At 37.7% G+C, this 22213-nt stretch overlaps 1 protein-coding gene across 4 annotated transcripts in view; it reads right to left on the bottom strand.

The window, feature by feature from the left end:
• Nucleotides 1-19713, bottom strand: part of atp2a2 (ATPase, Ca++ transporting, cardiac muscle, slow twitch 2) — a 30779-nt gene extending 11066 nt beyond the window's left edge. For 3 of the 4 annotated variants that reach the window (XR_001923782.2, XR_004220358.1, XM_031892684.1), the window contains exons 1-11: nucleotides 18982-19712; nucleotides 16266-16283; nucleotides 16103-16185; nucleotides 14369-14473; nucleotides 12508-12646; nucleotides 9386-9466; nucleotides 8484-8569; nucleotides 7087-7551; nucleotides 2982-3070; nucleotides 860-962; nucleotides 299-430 (exon numbers count right to left, since the gene is read on the bottom strand). Coding sequence is in view for 2 of the 4 variants with exons in the window: in XM_031892684.1 (XP_031748544.1) it covers nucleotides 299-430; nucleotides 860-962; nucleotides 2982-3070; nucleotides 7087-7551; nucleotides 8484-8569; nucleotides 9386-9466; nucleotides 12508-12646; nucleotides 14369-14473; nucleotides 16103-16185; nucleotides 16266-16283; nucleotides 18982-19099 (1419 nt within the window). In the remaining 2 variants the exon portion in view is untranslated. Of the gene's footprint in view, nucleotides 1-298; nucleotides 431-859; nucleotides 963-2981; nucleotides 3071-7086; nucleotides 7552-8483; nucleotides 8570-9385; nucleotides 9467-12507; nucleotides 12647-14368; nucleotides 14474-16102; nucleotides 16186-16265; nucleotides 16284-18981 lie in introns of all 4 variants that reach the window. The other variant, XM_031892688.1, reaches the window with a different exon arrangement.
• Between the last annotated feature and the right edge of the window lie 2500 nt (nucleotides 19714-22213).

Raw genomic sequence — 22213 nt, 5'->3', positions numbered from 1 at the left:
TACCAGTGGAATGAATGAACTATGATGAAGCCTAGCATGACCACTAAGCTTGTAAGGAAACATTTAAACTGTACAGTACTATTCAACTGCTCTGCCTTGTGTATTTAAGGTAAAATACTTTAACTTTAAAGTGGAACTACCCTTTATAAATATCCCTTGCAGAAATTCACTTTTTAGCCCAACTCATGCTTTTCATCCTAAATGATGTTATATTTTTAAATCTCTATGAAGGGTTAGAGTACATGACCAGGCATCCATTTTTTGCAAAGCATGAATAGGTTTAATGTAGGAAACTGACCGAGTTGCAAGCATTTGCGCGTTCTATTCTCGAAAGCCCTTTAAGATCAGTGTCAAAGACATTCATCTTCTCAACCAGGCATGTGAGCGCAGTCTCTGTAGCTTCTCCAACCTTTTCATAGACTCCCTTAGCCTGAGAGAAAAAACAAAGACAATATAACTGCAAGCCTGATGATTCACACACAGGAATATGGGTCAGCTATGTGCTTCTTGTAACATAAGCAATGCATTTAGCACGTTTTAGTTAACTCAGTTTAGGCAAATATATCCCCACAAATAATTGATACTTTACAGTCACTGATTCTTGTACCGGGATACATAAATACTACGAGGCAATTATATAATTAAATAACATGGAACACATGGGCACATGGAAAGGCTATACTGACGTAGTAGCTAATTTTCACCCTGCGTTTATCCACATGTGATAATCAGGCCCGTGTGGCTGTAACATATGATGAAAATGACTGCTCTATACACAAATGCTGCCCACCTAACACTTAAAAAAAAAAAAAAAAGAATGCTTTTTAGTGTGATCTCCGTCAATTACAGTTACACAAACCTCATTAAAATCCAAAGATGAATCATTGCAAAGTGCACAGATTGTTGCAAGTTCTACAAGACCATCATATTGGTGGCATTTCACCAGCTTGTCATCTTTCAACCTGTGGGAAAAAAAAAAAATCATAAGAAGTTTAGTTAACAGATAAAGAATTGTGAGATGCACTGGGGCTTATTTTTTTTTTTTTATTCTGCTATATTTTATAGCCCTCCTAACCAGAGAGGATGAACTCAATTAACATTAAAATGTATACTTTGATTTGAATAAAAGATAAAAAGGTACCTAAAAGTGCAGATTTTTCCATCTTCTCATATCAAGAATATACAGACATGCTATACCGCATGGCTCTAAACCAGTGCTGTCCAACTGGCGGCCCGCGACCCCCCTCTGTGTGGCCCCCCACCTGTCTGGCTGCTTTGATGGCTTACTCTTGTGTAAGATTTAAATGGTATCAGTACTGAGATTAACTGCCCCCCCTGCATGGTTCTCACCTCAGATTCAGGCTGTAATCAGGCTGTATTGTTTAAATATGTAATCCCCTGTGTTGATCACACCTTTTAATCTCTGCATTGTTCACCCCCTGCAGTGTTCACACCTCAGGCTCAGGCTGTAATCACCCCCATTATTCCCCTGTTCACACCTCAGGAGCAGTAGAAACCCACAAATAATCCCTGCACACTACAAAAAGAACATATACTGAGGTGCTACTGCAATTAAAAAGTTTAATATATAGTTATTGTGCAGACTGTAGGAGCAGTGCCAGCATTGTGTCACTGTAGGCTGCCTGTGTGTGCCATACACACAGGCAGCATAGGGCAAGCAGAGTATGGCACACACAGGCAGGGTAGGGAAGGCAGAGTATGGCACACACAGGCAGAGTAGGGCACACACAGGCCAAGTATGGCACAAACCAGCCAAGAATGGCAAACACAGTGAAAGTATGGCACATGCAGGCAGGGTAGGGAAGGCAGAGTATGGCACACACAGGCAGGGTAGGGCAGGCAGAGTATGGCACACACAGGCCAAGTATGGCACAAACCAGCCAAGTATGGCACACAGGCAGGGTAGGGAAGGCAGAGTATGGCACACACAGGCAGGGTAGGGAAGGCAGAGTATGGCACACACAGGCAGGGTAGGGAAGGCAGAGTATGGCACACAGAGGCAGGGTAGGGAAGGCAGAGTATGGCACACACAGGCTGGGTAGGGAAGGCAGAGTATGGCACACAGGCAGGGTAGGGCAGGCAGAGTATGGCAGGTTTTTGCTGTACTACAACCATTAATATGGGTATGGTCATGTGATAACATGGGTGTGGTTTCAAGTGGGTGCGGTTTCAAAAAGGGGAGTGGTCAAAACTGGCTTCCATTATCGGCCCTCCACCACGTAGGTCGGAAAAATTCCGGCCCTCGGTACAACAGAAGTTGGACAGCACTGCTCTAAACAGTTACTTCCCATGAAAAGCATGTGTTTCACAACTATGTATGCTGCGGTTGCAAAGAACTCTCCATTTCTTACTTCCATTTAGGGAAGAAATGTACTATGCAGTTTTATTCCCTTACTTTACTGTAAATTTCAGGTAAATGAAACACTTCTTTAGTTAAAGGGACACTTTGTGTAAGTACAGGTATGGGACCTGTTATGCAGAATACTCGGGACCTGGAGGTTTCGGACAAGGGATTCCATACCAGTACTTACTAATAAAGATCCTCTAATTCACATTGACATATTGTCAACTTTACACTGCTAATAAGCAGGCTTTTAGCTCAATAGCTTTATGAAGACCCAAAATGTCAGTGACCCCATTTATGTACTTCCTGTATCCAGTTAACTCTTAAGCTGCTGACTCATTTGAGCTAAAAGCCTGGTATAAGTTGTATTAAAATGTGTATTTCCTAGAAACCGCTAAAAATAGAAAATTAATGTAACCTAAAGTACTCAGAGGAGCACCATGTGAAAGTTTACATTAATTCATTTTTTGGTTTAGATCCCCTTTAAGGCTACAAGAAATGTTTATCTGGAAATTCAAACGTTGTTGTTTTTGTGTGAATCTATGTATGCATTAGCCTCCGTAACCCTGCTTACCACTAAAATACACAGAAGCAAATGCTTAGAAGTTAAACTTACACTTCTCCCATGGGTGCATAAGTGGACCCAGTAATGTTAAATTCATTCAAAAAGCAATTATCTCCTTCCACTTTATCTACAATAAACATCTGGAAAGAAGAAGAAAAAAAAAATCAGACACATGCAGGATATTAAACAGGCAAGTACTGTACACAGCCTAATACTCATGCCTGGTGACCATCAGCTATTGGTCAACACTTCCAATAAGATCAAGTGGATGTTAGTATAGTTCATGTCATCACATACTGGAACATAATTAGATACATCCACAATCCATAATTTTTGTATTTTTGCCAAATATTAAAATCTCCACAAAAGATTGGCTCTAATGCCAAACAGAATTCAAACCCTAATAAGCATATTTCTTCCATGCAACAGTGTTCAGCCATAGCCAATTCTGCAAAATGATTTGGCCAAATTCTGAACCAAATATTGGATCTGACACATTCCTAATGTATATGTAATGGGTGAGTGCAGAGGATCTCTTGTTGTTGTCTATATGTTTTCACTGTATTCCATGGAATGTTTAGTGATTTGGATACTGTCCGTCCTGACTGTTACCTTTCCATGATGAGAACCCTTTCATGTTTTATTTTTCAAGTTCTTTGTGGGCCATGGCTTTTGGAGTATGAGACCAAGAGGAATAATTCTACAACTGTCAAACTTTCTCTCATTCAGAGCCCCTTTAATTAATGTCAGGTGTATAACCGATATGAGACTGAATGTGATCGGTTGATTCTGAATGTAGCCACATCCTTGATTAAAGGGTGTGCACAGTAATGCAAACAGGTTTTAGCATGATTTGTATACATGACAATTCAGTCACTCATTAGTTTAGTAATGTGGGGTCAACTTTGATCACAGTAAGCCCATGATCATGATATGCTACCATGGCAAGTGTCAAGCATGTAGGTATCATCAATCAGCAGGACAGCCATGCAAATGAGTAGCTTGGGGCACCTGTTTACACTGCAAATTATTCACTCTACCATTCAAAATGTATTTTTTTTAGTTGTAATATTGGTATGTAGGCAATCATCTTAGTGCATTGTGCCTCTAAATCTGAGCTTTCAGAAAGAATGAGGTTTAAAAGTAGTGTTTTCAGCTGGTTTACTGAAACTTTCTCCAAAAACTAGTCCCGCCCATCTGTACGATGTCATGCTGCCTCCTTTCCCAGGCTGTGCAGGGGTGCGGCAGCACTCGGCACACTGCGCTGTAGGATAGAAAGCAATCGGCAACTAGGCTGACCTGATAGGTAACTAAAGCCAGTCTTTGCTTGTGTGACAGGAGAGCCATGATTGGCCACTCCCCTCCTACTGTGCTGTTGGTAGGGACTATTAGGACATGCCAACCCCTCATTTGAAACACAGACAAGGACCATAGCAGATCTATTGGGTGCTCAAATAAAGGGGCTATTTTTACAGAAAGTATTCATTTTTAGACCTAAGTGAAACCAGCACCAGATTAATCATAACTGCCTATAAGATTAGAGGTTTTTTCATTTATCATATATGTCTCCTTTAACATGAAATAAGCTTTATATGGACTACAGTATGACATTTGAGCAACTATTGAATATATGGTGCCAGTGTTTATTTGTCGTGATAGAAACAGGCTGAACAGATAAGAAAGTTGAATTATACAATGGAAATGTGAACTATCTATCCTGTTTACTTATTAGGGTTCAGCAAATAGATTGATGAAGCAGATTTATGTAATTACTCCAAAAGCAAGAGTAAATTAGCTTTAGCCCTGTCCCAGAGAAATTCTAGTTTCACAATATATGGATTAGTAGGATAAAACACATTATGATTTTCAAACCAAACTTTGCAAACAAATGAACTGTCAGACTTAAAGGAGCAATTCAACCTTTTTCACTTCAAAGAAAATAAATGAAAGAAAAGCAATTATAGCAATATTTTGGAACGAATTCTACTTATAAGCAAGGAACAGAATCATAAGCGCCATGGATGAATGGTTAATTTAACAGTGAGGTGATGCACCACAGGCTGAACCGCTTAACTGTAATAAATGCAGATAATTATTTGCTGAAGTACTAAAGCAGAAAGATGGTTACACTGTTCAAACTAACATTCAAGGTGACATTGACAGAACTAGAAAAAATTCTACATTCCTTTGCTTTTCACCATGCTTTTTCCAGGTCACACAATTATAAATTCAGAGCTGAACTCAAAGGGAAACTATACCAATGATTTTATTTTTGTTTTATGATGTGTTACAGGAATTAAAGGTGACCATATACTGGTCAACTGTCAAGGTATCTGTCCAATTAAATTGCAGGCTAAACGGATGTGTGTTATGCAAGCACGTGATCCACTGGCTCAACAACTGGAACTTTTATTATTCCTACCAAGGGGGCACATGACTGGATTCTGTTTAAAGCTTAAAATGATCAAATTAAGTGAAATTTATGGGTCCCTTCAGTAACAGCCAACAGCGATATCATCCATAGCTAGACACAGGAAGTTTTACAAACTTCTGGGGATGCAACTATCAGTTTTACGGCTGTGCCTACAAGGTACACCATTAATAAGCAAAGTTAGACAATATAATCATTATCACAAGCTAACCTCAACTTCCTGGTCTCTCTGCAGAGTTTTTAATTTGGGTTAAGGCCAAAGTCTGAAAAAGCAAAAGAGATGACTCCAAGCACGCTGGACATCAGGATATCCACTTAAAATTTCAGCTTTATTGATATCATTAAAAACAGCAAGACTGACGCGTTTTGTGTGCAAGCGCACTTAATCATGATTGCCTATGATTAAGTGCACGAAATGCATCAGGCGTGCTGTTTTTAATGCTATCAATAAAGCTGAAATTTTAAGTGGATATCCTGTCGTCCGGTGTGCTTAGAGTCATCTCTTTTGCTGTATGGTTTACCACCCTTGGCTACGGGTTTGGGGCTTTAAGAAGCCGGACCACATTCAAGACATGGCGAGTTATTATTGGCACAAACAAGTTTTGACTGTGTTGGGATTTCTGAATTTTGTTAATTAGCAATAGGCTTGGGGCATATACACCTGGGTCTCCCATTCCACTCGGTATGCCCAATACTAACGGTGGTTCTGTTTATATAGACCAGCCTTGACTGTATATACTTTTTTTCGTTTCAGATTTCTATTCATTTGTTTTATGGTATTGATTTCCAACATAATTATGTCCATCAAAGCAGACATTTTTCATTGAGACATCAAGCTGCATTTATATTGAAAAATAAGCAGTATTCCAAATCAGGACCAAAGAGATAAAGTTTTGTGGGGGGAGGGGGGTATTTACAGGCACCCTCTAAAACGGCAAGTAAGAGGTGTTGCCAAACTTTTTGCTAATGGAATGTCTCTTTGTAGGTCATAAAAAGCCCAAAGCTTTAGGGCAAAGAAACATGTAAGCAATATTAATTAGTGTTAAAGCAAAATGGATTTCATATAAGTAAAGTCAACGTTATTGACATTTTCCAGTTAAATGTACTTCAATACCATGGAAAATAAAGTATTATTGCCATTATTATTTTCCACTTGTTTGCTTTTCAGCTCAGATGTGTGTTTCTGACTGTGTATCAAGTTTCAATCTTGAAGAAGAAGTCATTGTTCTTAAACTCTGGCAATAACCTTCCTTAACTCCCATTTAGAAATCATATTATGCCTCAGTTACCTTATAGTCTGTACTTTACTGGTTGGCTCTTCCTTCATTAATAGAATTATACTTTTCTATGCATCTGTAATGTCTAACTTTACAAAAGTAACCATGGGGACAGGATTCTGCTGCGAGTCTAAATGCCAAATGCTTTAAGATACTGCACCAGAACATGCTCAGGAATGCTGGACTTTAAAAGTGCACCTTATTTATAATGTCAATATATTAATTTGAAAACTCAAAAGGCTTCTTGATTGAAACTACAGTCTATAGAAAAAATGGCTCTCCCTCATTAGTAATTAACCACCAATTATTTTAATATGTATACACAAAATAACTTTAAGGGCCTCCTAACTAGGACTCACATGCAGACATACATATCTAAATCCTCAGCTATAAGTTTAACTTCTCTTTATGGAAGGGACTTAAGAGAAAAAATGAAACAGTTCCTTACCCTGCAGACTGACATCTGGTTTGTTGTTAGGGTGCCAGTTTTGTCGGAGCAGATAACCGATGTACAACCAAGAGTTTCCACAGATGGCAGACTTCGAACAATTGCATTCTTTTTTGCCATTCTCCTTGTTCCAAGAGCCAAACAGGTAGTTATGACAGCTGGTAAACCTTCAGGTATGGCAGCAACAGCAAGGGCAACTGCAATTTTGAAATAGTAAATAGCTCCCCGAATCCAAGATCCCCCATGGACGGGGTCATTGAAGTGTCCAATATTGATGATCCAAACAGCAATACAAATAAGAGATATAACTTTGGAAAGCTGTTCACCAAATTCATCCAGTTTCTGCTGTAAGGGAGTTCTCTCCTGCTCAGTAGCAACCATCTCATCTCTAATCTTTCCAATTTCAGTGTTTACACCTGTTGCTACAACTACTCCAATAGCTTTACCAGCAGCAATGTTAGTACCCTGGAACAGAAGAAAATATAAAATGAACACTTTTTCCCCCAGATTGTATCTGTGTGTTCCAAGAGGGATGAATCAGGACAGAAAAACATAACAGCATGCCTTACACACAAGTCCTGGGACGATAACTTTTTTTATCCGTAATGGATACAAAATGGAAAATGGTCATTGATATGTATACACCCAAACTACACTGGATGCTTGCTTATTCTTTATTTTCTTATAGCTTGTGTTTGCAGTAGGGAGATGGTATATTGCAGAAGCATACAAAACACAATAATGCATTGCAAACTGATGTCTCATAAAAAACGCCAGTCAGAGCAAGTACAACCCACCAATGACCCAAGGCTAAATGTTTTTGCAGCTGCAAAAAAAAAAAAAAAAAAAACCCCAATGCTGAGAAAAATATATTAATAAGGTGTAGAAAGGGAACTTTTTACAAAATGTTTTTTTAAAAGGGACCTGTCACCCTCAAGACATAACTCCAAATTATTTTCTATATTGTTAGTTAAGCAAGCAGGCAGGAACCATTTAGTGGTAAACTTTGTATCATGCCAAAATCTTGTTTATGTGCCAGAATGGGGGACCAGATGCCCATGCCCTTGCACTGGCTACACAATTAGATGATGAGGAGGGAGAGGGAACGCAAGATGTGCATTGACATCTAGGTAGTGCTGAACGGAAAGCTAAAGTTATTGTCTGCCCTGCCTAAGGCATAGAGGTGGGGCAAGCAATATATGATTGACAGCTGGGATTTTTAAATGCCTTTATAATGGGTTTGGATGTGTTAATATAAAAATGAATTTGGGTTTCATGTTTCATTTGAAAAGTATTTTTAATATACAGCTTTTTATGTCTGGGTGACAGGTCTACTTTAAAAGTGATTGTTTCCTTTTAACTTACACGCGCATATCATCTACTAAAACTGTACTTACAGAAAACAGCATGTTCTTCTTGTCCTGATTGACTGCACGGGGATCAGGAACAGGGTCAGTGTGCTTGATAACAGACACTGACTCTCCTATAAAATAAAGAGTACTTAATACCAAAACTTAATTTAAAAACATGTGCCTGTGAAGACTTCATAAACATTTCCAAAAGGTCAAATATAAGTTGATTTTACTTAAGTCTATGGAATACAACATAACTAGAAAAATAGATTTGGCAGAGCACTGAATTGTATAACATTTAGTATGGGTAGAAGGAATACTAAGGAACCAAACTATTGTCCTTCATAATCTTATTTAAATTAAAAAAAAAAAAAGTATCTTCCCCCAAGCAGTAGGTGCAGGGCAACACGATCCACATCTATTGATATTACATTGGTTAATCCTAATGGAAAATATAAGAGACAAAATGTACAGCCAATGAGACAGTGCTAAAACCTTGTAGTACATATTGCATAGTCAGAACCTCACTACAGTTCCGATTGTCAAAATATCTGTGTGTGACTCCCCACTATCTATTACATTTAAATGTGGATTTAAAGATATTCATTTTCTAGGGCAGCTTGCCCACACACACAGCCAGAAGGAAAAAAAAAACCACAAAAAACAACCCTACATTGCTGCCCTCTGTGACAATGCCACAGAGTACTAGTTCTAGCACTTTCCAGAAGAGGGTCTTGCCTGAAAATGCAGCAACACACTTGTCAATGTATGTCTGGACTATTAAATACTGGGACAGGCAAAGCATCCAAGATCCATGACAAATGCCCTTAAGGATTTTCTAGTGTATATTTGTTATATTTCCATTAAATTGTATTGTTTATGCACTTTATATAATATAAGGTCAATTTATTGTTATTTCTGCAGTAAAAAATAAACGTTAGGCATACCTGTAAGGATAGACTGGTCTACTCGTAGAGTTGTTGACTTGATTGAAGTTAGCCTTATGTCAGCAGGTACCTTGTCACCAACTTTAAAAAAAGAATAACATTTCTTTATTACATATATACACATATACACACAATTGAAATATCAGTAAAGTGTATCAGTTTATCGATCAATTTGCATTCAATCCTTTTCATATAACATAATGTGACAAGCTCCTTCCATTAACTTTTAGCTCCACAAGTCTAACCATCTAAGGTTAAATTCTAACTGGTGGGATGTAGCAACAACAAATAAAAAGGTACAAAAAAAAACCCACAAGCCAATGACTTAACAGAGCATGTAAAATAATTATTAATTTTAAAAGTATTATAAAGAATTTATTATAGGAATCACAATCTCAAATGGAGTTAAGATTTTCAACACTGTGTTAAAAAAACAAACACCAGCATTAATTGGTTTACTGCTTTACATTCCCAGAAGGGTTGCTTATGCAATTATTAGCAATAGTATGTTGGAAGTTTATACTAAGCTGGCATTAGCAGCGCTAATAGGCAATTGAAGTCTCACTTCCCTTTGTACCAATATTCTTCATGAAAACTAATATTAGCCAGGGTGTCCTTGAGCAGCAAGAGAAAATAGCACTGGCTAAACAATGATCAAGGCCAAAAATGGGTAAAGTATTTGAATATGCTCCCCTGGTGTTGCAAGCTGGTTTACATGGAGACATCTGATAGCAGCTGGTTTGCAGCTATCAAAATACCACAAAGAGCAAGTTAAACACTATTGTCCAAAAAGAGGTTACAACATTCTGCACAGAAAATCTTTTGCAGTATAACCCATACTGCACGTAAATTTTAAAATACAAATATGGCCATAATTGATTTACAGAATTTTTCTAATGATTAGTGTATTTCTCAAACTTAAATGACAATTTTAAAGTGTTTCATATTGTCCTGTTTAATATTAATATATTCCTGACCTCAAGAAAATATATGTTGACAGTCAAATCAAAAGTGTTCCAAAACACAGGAGCAAAGTAAATGCCCAAGGGGCATCAAAGACAAGGAAATGTCTTTATTATTACTGAAAGGCTGGTTTACATAGGTACAGAGCACACTGGGGGCGATTAAAATTACCCCAAACAGCTCCTATTCACTTGAAAGGGGAAGGGTACATCAAGTAGCCTGGTACCCACAAACAGTACAGGAAACTGCTTACTGCCCATTAACTGAAAGATGTACACTAATCATTACTACACTGGAAACAACAAGGTATTTATCAACATCCGGAGACCAGGTATGGGCAACTAATTTAAATTAGGAAAAAAACCATACCAAATTTTCAGCTCTAAAAAAATTGACATTTTAACATTTGACAGGTTAGTCAGAGTCCTAAATGGATAACATTAATGCTTGGATAAACTGAATAGATATAGGTCTCAATGACAAGCAAAAGTGACTGTACACCTTTTACTGTCACTATGTATTTAAAAAAATCAGTGACAGCTCTGTTTTTAGTATGTGGACAAAATAAAACATAAATGTAAACATATATAAGAATGAAAGCACTGCTACAGTGATGCTCTTTGAATTGTAAATGTTATTTTAACAACGCAGATTTTAAGTAAAAGCCATGTCCTGTCATGCACAAAGAAAATAACTTCCCCATACTATAAGGATACTTTTGGATTTGACTGTATAAAGTTTATCACTATAAACAGCAAAAAAAAGTTTACAAAACCAATGATCAGCTAAAAATGTGCATCTTACACATTATAACCTGCTGAATATCTTAATCTAGGATTCCTCAAAATACAGCAGACTGTAGACTGTAAAAAAAAAATGTTTAAGATCCCTGTTTGTTTAAATTTATTGTGAAGCGCTGCTTAATTTGCTGGCGCTATATAAATAAAGGATGATGACTTTTAATGTATCAATGCATACCTAGGTTATTAAGAGTAATAACAAATCTATTAATAAAAATGTAACAAATTTAATGGAATCTTGAAAATATTTTTGATTAGATATGATGTCTGTGTGTATGCAATCCCAGCAATTGTTTCTGTCACTTGCACAACTGTCACTAAGGATGGTTAGGACATACAAATGTCATTGGCACAATGCCTAGAATTCCATTTGGAGATATGAATCCTTGTGTGAGGTACACCACCACCATCTCCCTACATGGCCATCTCTATGGAAGGACTACATAATAATAAACAAATGGAATAGCTATATATTATATTTACACCAAAATGAACACCATGGTCTTTAAAATAAATCACTGCTACTTTACTTTGAAAGAGCTATGACATTTACAGGTCTGTTAAACCCTGAAATACACAAAGCTCAATTTATAAAAACAATAAATTTGTCAAAAAGATGTGATAAACACGTGACCTCAGGGATGTCAAACATTTTGGAGCTCTTGTATACCAGACTTAGACAGCTTAGACGTATAAAGAATTCTATACAAATTTTACACAGTAATATCGGGAACACTGCCTGTATTACATTTTCCCCTTTAAAATACACTAGAAACACAACTTGCTTCCTTAAATGACCTATTTATGGGCAAAGCTTTTCACCATGCCTGCTTTTTAGTGTTCTAATATGTTGACGCAAGTGACGAAATAAAACCTTTAATTACTCTCAGCCTGAGGCTATCAGTACATGTAAAATTGTTTGCAGAATAGTGGAAGATAGCATACTTATTAAAACAACTAGAAAGTGGATGGCATGCAGACATATATAAATACCCAGGACCTGCCACACTGCTGTACTCTTGTTACTGTCACTTGGCACTTGTCATTTATTCAATTGCTTTTTCTGCTGAGCCACAGGTACTGAAGCCTCAATGAAGATTATTTTATCATTGTAATGTTAAATACTTGTACATACCAAGTTAATTACAAACCACAACTGATATTAAAAGGGCATGCATATGCCAAATTTTTTTAATCATAACTACATATGCATCCATTATGTAGAAATTAAAATGATAAAACATTTAAGATCCAAGCAACCTACTCGTCACAATTGTATATTACTCTAAATACTGTATTGTTTTCCAGACCATAATACTCTATAAGTTACAAAAATACAAAAAACAAAAAAAACCTTACCAGCCACTTCAACAATGTCTCCAGGTACAATATCTCGGGCCTTAATTCGCTGGACACTTTTTCTGTCCTGTCTGTACACTTTACCCATTTCAGGTTCATACTCTTTGAGGGCTTCAATAGCATTTTCCGCATTTCTTTCCTAAGAAAAAAAAAAAAAAAAAATGTAAAATCACCGGACATTTCCCTGTAACCCATGTTTTCACGTATGTTGGCATGTATAAATATTACACAAAAGCTAGCAATAATCTGTGACACATATCCTTATAATAAACAAAAGCCATGAATATCTTGAAATTACATTCTTATATCAGTTATTATCAGTGCTTAGTGATATAATTTCTGTCACTTGACTCACTGGAACTTGTATATTATAATAAATACTGCATCCCCTGTTGTAAAATATATGAGGATATTAGAAATCACCTAAGAGTTCCTGTTCTAAGACCTGAGTGTTGTAAAAGAACTCAGCCTTTGGCCTCATCATGGAACTTTCTGGTGGCTTATAATATCCGTATATTTTACCACTAGGGGATGCAGTATTCATTATATATTTTGCAATGACTCAATGAAACCAGTGTATAGTAAATAGTGTATGAGTATATTAGAAGTCATCAAAGTTACATCAGTTGCATAAAGGCAAATGTTAGCAGCCTTTTTACAATCAAGCCAGTCACAAGGATTTCTATTTCACTTATATCATACAATGTTAATTCTATGAAGATAAGACTTCTAAATATTATTACATATACTTAACTTCATGCTCATTCTAACTAGAAACACATAAAAACTGTATTGGAACCAAGTTCTGTTTCTGTTTATGAAAAGTTGTAGAGAAAGTATACATTTGTGCAACAGGATATTGCAACGTCACTACACGTTATCATCTAGTAAAAAAGTACTTATAGGAAAAATTACTACAAAGTTATCACAACCTCAATTTCAATGTTGCAAAGCTGGTTAACACATGGGTTAAGGATAGTTCAAATTGGCAGTGGTTAGAGACCACTGTTTTGCAAAGCTATGGATTGCTCAGATGTTGTGCTAACTTCAGGCCAATACAAAATGAAGTACTCAATATGCAGCTAAAAAACAGCACATACCTGCAATGGTATGGATGCTCAGCAAACATTATATATGTATACACACACACATCTAAACAATGACAAATTACATCAGCAAGCACTCTGTATGCTAATATTTAGCATACACTTGTATATTGAGACATACTAAAAGGAATGTTCAAAGCTTAAGGAAGTTTAACTGTGCCTTAAACAGAACACATGAAAATGCTCATATTATAAATGTTTTTACCAAGTAATTTGAAAATGCGATTTTGCAATTTAAGTTGTATGTGTTTAATTCTGCATTAAAAAAAATGAAATTAGGATACTGGAATTAATATTGGAAGCTGCTGAAAATTGCAATTTCTTTCAATGTGGGGAAAATGGGTGGCATTTCCCCCTTTCCAAAAGTTCAGAAACCACTTTTTTTTTTTTTTTTTTAAATATACCTGTAAATATATATATGTATTGCCTTCACATTTAACCCGGTAATTCAGGTCTACTTAAAGAATGGGACATAGTTCCCACAGGGTGAAAAATAAACAGCAAATTTACAAGAGGACTGAGTGTGGGGTTTTTTTGTGGAATATTCTGCTTTCCTGTGCTTGCCCATTGCTTTTAATGCATTTACATAGTCCATAAAGATAACAGCAAACACCAAAAGAATACATTTATGGAAACACTTTTGTATTTCACATCACAGATAACTTGGGATGTGTTTTAATGTTGGTCTTTAATATGGCCAAATTGCTGCTCAACTGAAACTGGAAAAGATGAAGGAAAACAAAAAGTTTGCTTACCTGCCATACGCCAACAATGGCATTTGCTACTAATATAAGTAAAATTACAAAAGGTTCTACAAAGGCTGTAATGGTTTCTTCGCCTTCTTCAAACCATGCCAAAACCTGAAAAACACAAAGAATAAATAAAAAGGGACAAGAAAAGACAATCACAAGAGCAAAATACCCACTATGTTAAATGACTGAAATGAAACGAGAAAAATAACTTACTATTTATTTATATTACACACATGCTCCACTATCTAAGGTACTGAAGAACAGAACCGGTGCAACAAGCTTTATTTCAACTCATACAAAGGTCTTGTACATCACATCACAGATTCTCAGTAGGACCCCTACACTTGCTAACATTAAGGCCTTTACATCCTTAAGTCAATCAAACATTGTTTTGCCCATGCATGTCCTACTTTCAATTCAAGAACCCCATGGAGTTGCAACCCTTATCCAGTGCCCACTTAGCCAATAACACTGTCACTAATATAGGAAAAAACTGGTGAAACAGTCATTCTGCCAAAATATGAAGAATGCCTTGGACAACAAATACATAATCCTCTAACTGTCCTCTGGGCTTTCAAGCTCTGCAATACAGAGTTTATGATATAGTTGCTTATATACTTTTGTGCCACATGCAGCCACTAAACTTTTCAAGTAGTGATAACTGCAGCATTATTCATTTTCTATAAATCCAGTGATAAAAATTTCTCAATGGAAGTTAAAATGTCTCAAGTGGCAATCGATAAGTGATAGCAAGAAAGTAACCCCTATATAGGGTCAATAATAAGCATCTATATGCTTGATGCCAGAGCAACAATCGTCTGTCACTCAAATGCAGCAGTCCGATAAAAATAATCTTGCTACTCACTGCTGCATAACAATGTGTCAGGCATGAAAAATAAGGGGTGAGATATTTTTCTCTAAAGGAGAAAGGAGTTTACAAAGCGCAACAAAGTGACAGATTTTGATGGAACTTTATGACACCACTGCTTAATCATTAATTTACCCATAATTCCCCCAGCTATCAAATTTAAAGGAGAACTAAACCTAAAACTTAATATGGCTACAATTGCCATATTTTAGACACTAAAACACCACAGCCCAGAATTTATATAAAACAAATTTTACATGGGACACCCATCGACTACAAAAAAAAAGGCTTTAAGACAACTTTTCACATAACTCCCATAACTGAACATGCCAGGAGAAAAAAATTGGAAAGCTGCATTTCTTTCCATCATTATCGATAAGGTCAGAAGCCAACAATTACTCATTTTTAAAATGTTATGGTCATTATTTATAATACCAATGTTTAATACACCCTATTCCAATTTAAATTTGATCGCAAACTGTGTTTTACAATTAAAAGAATCCAGAAATTGCATTATACAAATAAGTAACCAAGACTGGTAATTGACTATTGAAGCTGCTGCCACCTCTGTCCACTGCTCTGGGCCAGACTAGGGGTACTGACACACAATCTGTAAACCTTAGCCCTACAGAGCAGAACACATGACCAAGTTCAAGACACTTTTTATTAGATAGACACCCAAAGTTCAGTAAACAATGAAATATGCTGTCAATTGCAAACTGCTTTACAGCAGTTGTGAAGTTCTTGTTGGTACATTAGAAGATAATATCAGCATAATGTTGGTCAGCACATGTCAAATGAATTCCTACATAAGTGTGTAAATGCTAAAGCATGAGATACCAATAAACTACCCCATTGTTAATACTTACAAAGGATATACAGGCAGCAAGTAGTAAAATTCTAACTAATAAATCTTCAAATTGTTCGATCACCAACTCCCATAATGTTTTTCCTGGAAAGAACAACAAGACGTGTATAAATCTTCAGAAATAAGGGCTTTAAATACACTTAAGGTTATGGAATGAGACCTACCTTCTTCTGCTGGCAATTCTGTTGGATATTCAACCATTCCATGTTGTTGGAGGGGAAAAAGAATGAAAACATTAGTATGTGACATTGCCTTGGATTATATTACAATAGATTTTCAGAAAATCTAAACAGTGTTCAATGGAAAGAATGTCTCGTAACAATGTAAAGTAAGTGATACCTTTTATGGGCTAATTTAGTAGATAAAATGCAAGGTTTTAGGTCAGCTTAGGTCTCTTCTTTAGGGAAGGTCCCATGCCTAAAGAAGAAACTTAAAGGGCACCTAATACATCATAATTGTGTTCCCTAACAGTGAGGGCTAAAAGTCTACACTTCAGTTTGAAGACACTGCCACTGCAATAGCTGTTTCCGGTATGGGCAACCATGTTGATGACTTTGGATTGGGGACATGGCGACCAATCCTACTTCTGACATATCTGCATTATGAGAGATCTGTGAAACTCACTCATTATGCATATGCCCCAACATGCTGGGGCACAGTAGTTCCTTAAGAAATACTATTGTTTCAATAGGATAGGTACCTTTAAACTGTCTCAACAGCTTACATTTTATAGCCTAATTAGTCAATGAAAGGTATCGCTTACTGTATATTTCCTTGCTTTGGTCAGTTGCTAACATGGTCCTCTGCTACTTCTAATACAGAGAAATGGACTGTGCAAAGAAACCACATTTCAGTTTAGGAATACACTTGGTAATTTGGCTATTGTTTAGAATACCAATCTCACATTAGTAGTAAAGGGAGGATACTGAATTTAACTCATTTATTAAATGCTCACAATCAGATCTATGACTATATTGCTCTGCTGATCTATACATGACCCACTATCAATGTTCCCTCAAAATACCTTCTTGGCTGCCTGTGCAAAATGTTCTTTTGTGCATACTTCTCAAAACTGTGTGCAAACTTGGTGACCACGGCTCACAATTTGTGTGTTCTGGTCTCAAAATGTATATGTGCACGCATAAGTGCACAGCTTAGGGAACAGTGCCCACTAGATATAGTAGAACCTCCATATTTTATGTATTTCAGGGGACCCGAAAAAGCATTTGTGTAAAATCCCAAAAAATGGAAAATCATATTATATATATATATATATATATATATTGGTGGGACCCCAAAAAATGGAGTAAAATGAGAAAAACCTAAAACCAGGAGGTATAAAATTGAGGTTTTACTATAGTCAACAAATGCTTTATAAAGATATCCTAATAGTAAAACAGTTTGTGCCTCAGAGTACAAAGGCAGATCAAATTTAGACAGTAAATCAATTAACATGAATGGAACATGAATGGATATTATGGATTATTAAAGGATGTGAAATATCAGATAATACATTAAATAATTGCATGTCGTACAAATGGTACTGATGTACATGCCATAATGACAAGCACAGTAAAATGAGCCAGCACTGTGTTTACTCTAAAAATGCTCATTTAGGGATCAGACATTCAAAACATTTGTACCTGATACTATTTTAAACAAAAAAAAGAATTCAATTATTTTAGAAAAGAATTATCTAATGTGTCTTTAACCAGATACATTGTATCCCCATAGGTATAGATGCAAATAAATTCTAAATGCATGAAATAAATGTAGCAGCAGCCTAGCACATACGTTACTACATGACTAAGAGATAAGCAAACATGTTGGTAGGGAAAGTGGAGAGACCGGTTATTGCTTAGGCAGAAAAAAAAAAAGCACGAGGTTGCATCTAGGCAGCCATCTTCCGTGTGATTCATGTTTTATGAAGATGCCTGTTAAAGGACAGGCCTTACAGGAAGTGCTTCATGGGCTAACAGATAGACTGCATGCTGGAGTAAGGTGTATGGCAGTACAGGATCTACATTCAATAGACTTCTCATCATCTGCCCTGGGACTACACAGACTAGCCTCAGCAGCAGGCGAAGCATATTGCCATCTGTTGTGGTAATAGGAGACAGGAACTAAACACAGGGATCAGGCCCAGTTTCTCATAGACCAACTGGACAGTAAAATATACATCCTATACTATAGTACATACAACCTCTGGCCATGTTTTTCCATTTCTAAATGCGTTTAAAGGTATTCATTTATCAAAGTCACCCAACTTGTGACCTTCAAGCTATTGTCTAACTGCACTGACTGTGGATACTGGGATGAAGCAGGTCACACTGCCAGAACCATTGCCCTATACACTATCATTCAAGGGACTGCCCAACCCTTGCACACACATACTGCTGCTTTATAAATGGGCACAAATAAGGAGATTCCGTTCTGTGCCACACAATTTATCACTGCACCAGTCAATGGCATGAGCCTTAAAAAGAAGTGTTATTTAGATAAACGACCAAATGATCCCCCTAGGCAGCCAAGGCAACCTGCGGAACTCCGAATGATGCTGAACTGCAGCTCCCAAATGCCACTGACAGTGCCCGGCTGTCGGCGGAAATCTAGGAGCCGTAGTACATCACGATCTGGCATCTCTTTGCCAATTATCCGATTTCTAGATGACAAAGCTGCAGCGCCTCAGGCTATCAGACTACAATTCCCAGCATGCCCTAAAGCCGGCTGCCGAGGGATGCTGGGAAATGTGGCATGATAAGAGCTGCACGGCCACAGGTTGAAGATGCCTGAGCTAGAGCCAGAACATAACGCATTGCGGGCCTCCCGATCTCTGCCATTCTCCGAGCATTGCTTCACCCCCCTGCCCCCACTACGTACCGTTCGCTCCCCATCTCTCCTTTTGTTTTTTGACCTGCTCCAGACTCAAGCCAGTGCTCTCGTTTACGTTGAAATGAGCCAGGACTTCCTCCACCGTCTTGGTGTGTGCGTTCTCCATGACTGCTTCCCTGGCCTCCTCACCCCCCTCTCTATCCCCCCCACCTTGCACAGAATGTTCGAGGCCACCAAAGTCTTTGTGCCGGGAGCGGGGGCACCTCACCGGTATGGGAAGGGAGGTGACAGAGCAAATCGGTCCAGCTCCGTGTGACGGGCGAAGAGGGATGCTTCTCTGGCAAAGCGACAGTGTGTACTCACAGCCTGTGAGCCGCTAGGTGTCGGTAAACCCGCAAACGGAAAGGTTCAATGAGAGAAGCCGGCTTTCTGACGCTGACTAGACCCGAGAATCCTCGTACCGTCTATCCTTTACCCCTTCAGTATAATATATCACTTCCCGCCCCAATAACCTTCCTTCCTCAATTAACTAGCTGTCCCCTGCTTCGTTTGCGGGCTGCGGCCTCCCTCTTGTCCCAGTGAGCCGTCGCCCAGCCTTTCCCTTCCCGCTGCGCTCTGGCTTCTAGTGGCGGCAGCACTTAGCCGCTATAGCATTTTATTCCAAGGCTGCCCCAGGCACACGGTCGCGGCATGTGGACGAGTCTGATTGGTTGGAAGAAGCGTCATCTAGCTCCACCCCCACTTTCCAGCAGGATCCCGGATCACGGTGACGTAGCTCGAGTTGTTCCAGTTAGGGAAGGCTGCCGGACTATCAGCTGATGCTGTGTGGGCGGGACTTTTCACTGCTGTAGGTCTTATGAAAGGGAAGAGTAACAGAGAAGGAAAAGTTGCTTATATGTGAAAGGGCATGTTGTTGTGTTCCTGGATGATATTCCATATTGTACACATCTGTAAAGTGCTGATGATGGAATTGTTGATTCTATATTTAAATACTTCTTATAACAACATAGTGCACATTCTATTGTGGAAAGAAAACGCTTTGTTTTTGAGATTTTTTTGGGTATGAAAAAATTAGTGATGCGGTTATTTGGTTTTTCATTTTCAATAGAAAAAATGTTAGAAGAGAATATGAATTAGGTGGCATTAATTCATGACTGCTTTAGCACTAGAAAATGGATACTTGGTCTGAGAGAAGCAGAAAATAGAATAGGCAAAGAATAGATTTCTTTTGCTCATGGTTGGTTTTATGGTTAAAAACAGCATCCTCTTGTTTTTGTGAATAGGGCAGAGGGTTCTGAGTGGCTCAGATACCACCAGGCGTGAGATTATTGCCAGTAAACCTGGCATTTCAGTCCCTTTCTGCAGCATGAACTGCAATATTTGTCATGTTGTCTTATGCAGTAACAGGGCCTTATTTCAGTCCTCTTCCACAGTCTGTGCATCCACTGATTGTGGAATAGGGGATAACCCCCCCCCCCCCCCTCTGCTGCACTGTCCAAGTTAGTCACAAGTCCGCCAGCGATATATATATATATATATATATATAGATAAAGATACCACCATAGGCACAGGCCCTAAATACAACCCTGGCAGTAAAGTGGATTTAGTAAATTGCCACATTTAAGCAGGTGACACATGAATAGATTTCCTTGTGACCAACTAAGCTATCCAGAAACCTGTTATCCAGAAAGCACCAAATTATGGGAAGGTCATCTTCCATAGACTCAGTTTTAATTAAATATGTATATTTTTAATAATGATTTTATTACATAGTACAGGGACTGGTCCAATTGCCATCTTTCTTGGGGTCAGGAAGGGGTTTTTACCCCTCTGTGGCAAAAAAAATTTTTTTTGCCTTCCTCTGCATCAACTAGCAATTTAGGCAGGTTCCATACAGACATAAAAAGTTGAACTTGAAGGATGTGTGTCTTTTTTTATGTTTTTCTCCTTATTAAAAAAAAACAAAAAAACACCTTATACTTGGCCTTAACTAAGATCGAATTAATCCATATTGGAGGAAAAACAATTCTATTGCGTTTAAATAATGTTTAAATATTTTTAATAGACTTTAGATATGGAGATCCAAATTACATAAAGACCCCTTATCTGGAAAACCTCAGGCCCCGAGTATTCTGGATAATAAGTCCCATATCTGTAATAGTGCACAATGTCCAACATGTTTTTGGTCTACATACAGAACTGGCTGAGCAGAGTAATCAAATGAGAAAACCTGACAAAACTGTATAACAAACTCTATAGATCAACTTTTTATCTGACAAACTGGTGGGCAACTTATAACTAAGCACTATTCTAAATCCCGTTTTTCCCTCCTGCAATAAAGTAAAGCACACAAGAAACTTTATGCAGAATACAGAGACTGGGTTCTCCCATTCAATCTTTCTAATAAATATAGGGAGGAGCAGTCACTACTAACTAACTGCAGTTTTGCAATGCTGACAACAAAAGACCTTTGCACTTTCTAAATGCTGTGTTTCTTTATCATTTCAGCAAATGGAGGAAAGTCATGGGAGTTTCTACAGACTGAAATTTGAATATAGCTGAGTATGTATGGGAAGGCGCCGACCTTTCAGTCTTTGCCTACTTACTTGTCATTAGTTCTCTTTGGTGTGCATTGTATTTATTCTGTATAAGAATAGTAATCAATTGGGAACATCATATTAAATTTGCCCACTCTGCCTATGAAGGCCTACATAAAACTGCAAGTGCACTTTCATATTTATAAATACATATAATTAAAGAGATAATGTGAGGTACTGCAGGTTGTAGGGAAAATGTTCAATTCTTTTTTGCTTACTTTGTATCTGCCTTTGGAGTTGTTGTTTTCTGGCAAAACAATAAATACAAGTTGTAAGCAGCAGTTGTATCTTGCTTTTTGGTAGGGTGTACACACTCAAGATGAGAACCCTTGTCTTACAAGTGAGCAGGATCTAGTTTAGTGAGGTCTTTAATATAGCTAACTGAATGGCAAAGGTTAAAGGAGATGTCAACCTTAATTTTAATTTCACTTATAATGGATAGGCCGCCTTACCCCCACTTAAACCACATAAGTGCCGCTCCCTTAATCTCCTCCTACAGCCTGCACCACCGCATTCTTTTCTGCTGCGTTTTGTGTGTCACCCGGCGGCCATTTTGCTGGTGACGTCATTAAGAGCGCGCGTCTGACCTCTTCAAGGATTTTTTTTTTCAAGCTTCTGCTTTTTTAAACAAAGCTGTACAGACAGCTTTTTTCCTTAAAATGAAACTGTTAGGGCTTTTTTTG

This window comes from Xenopus tropicalis, chromosome 1, assembly GCF_000004195.4.
Source record: "Xenopus tropicalis strain Nigerian chromosome 1, UCB_Xtro_10.0, whole genome shotgun sequence".
Lineage (NCBI taxonomy): Eukaryota > Metazoa > Chordata > Amphibia > Anura > Pipidae > Xenopus > Xenopus tropicalis.
The sequence above is the reverse complement of the archived record's forward strand: the minus strand, read 5'-3'. Positions and strand labels throughout refer to the sequence as shown.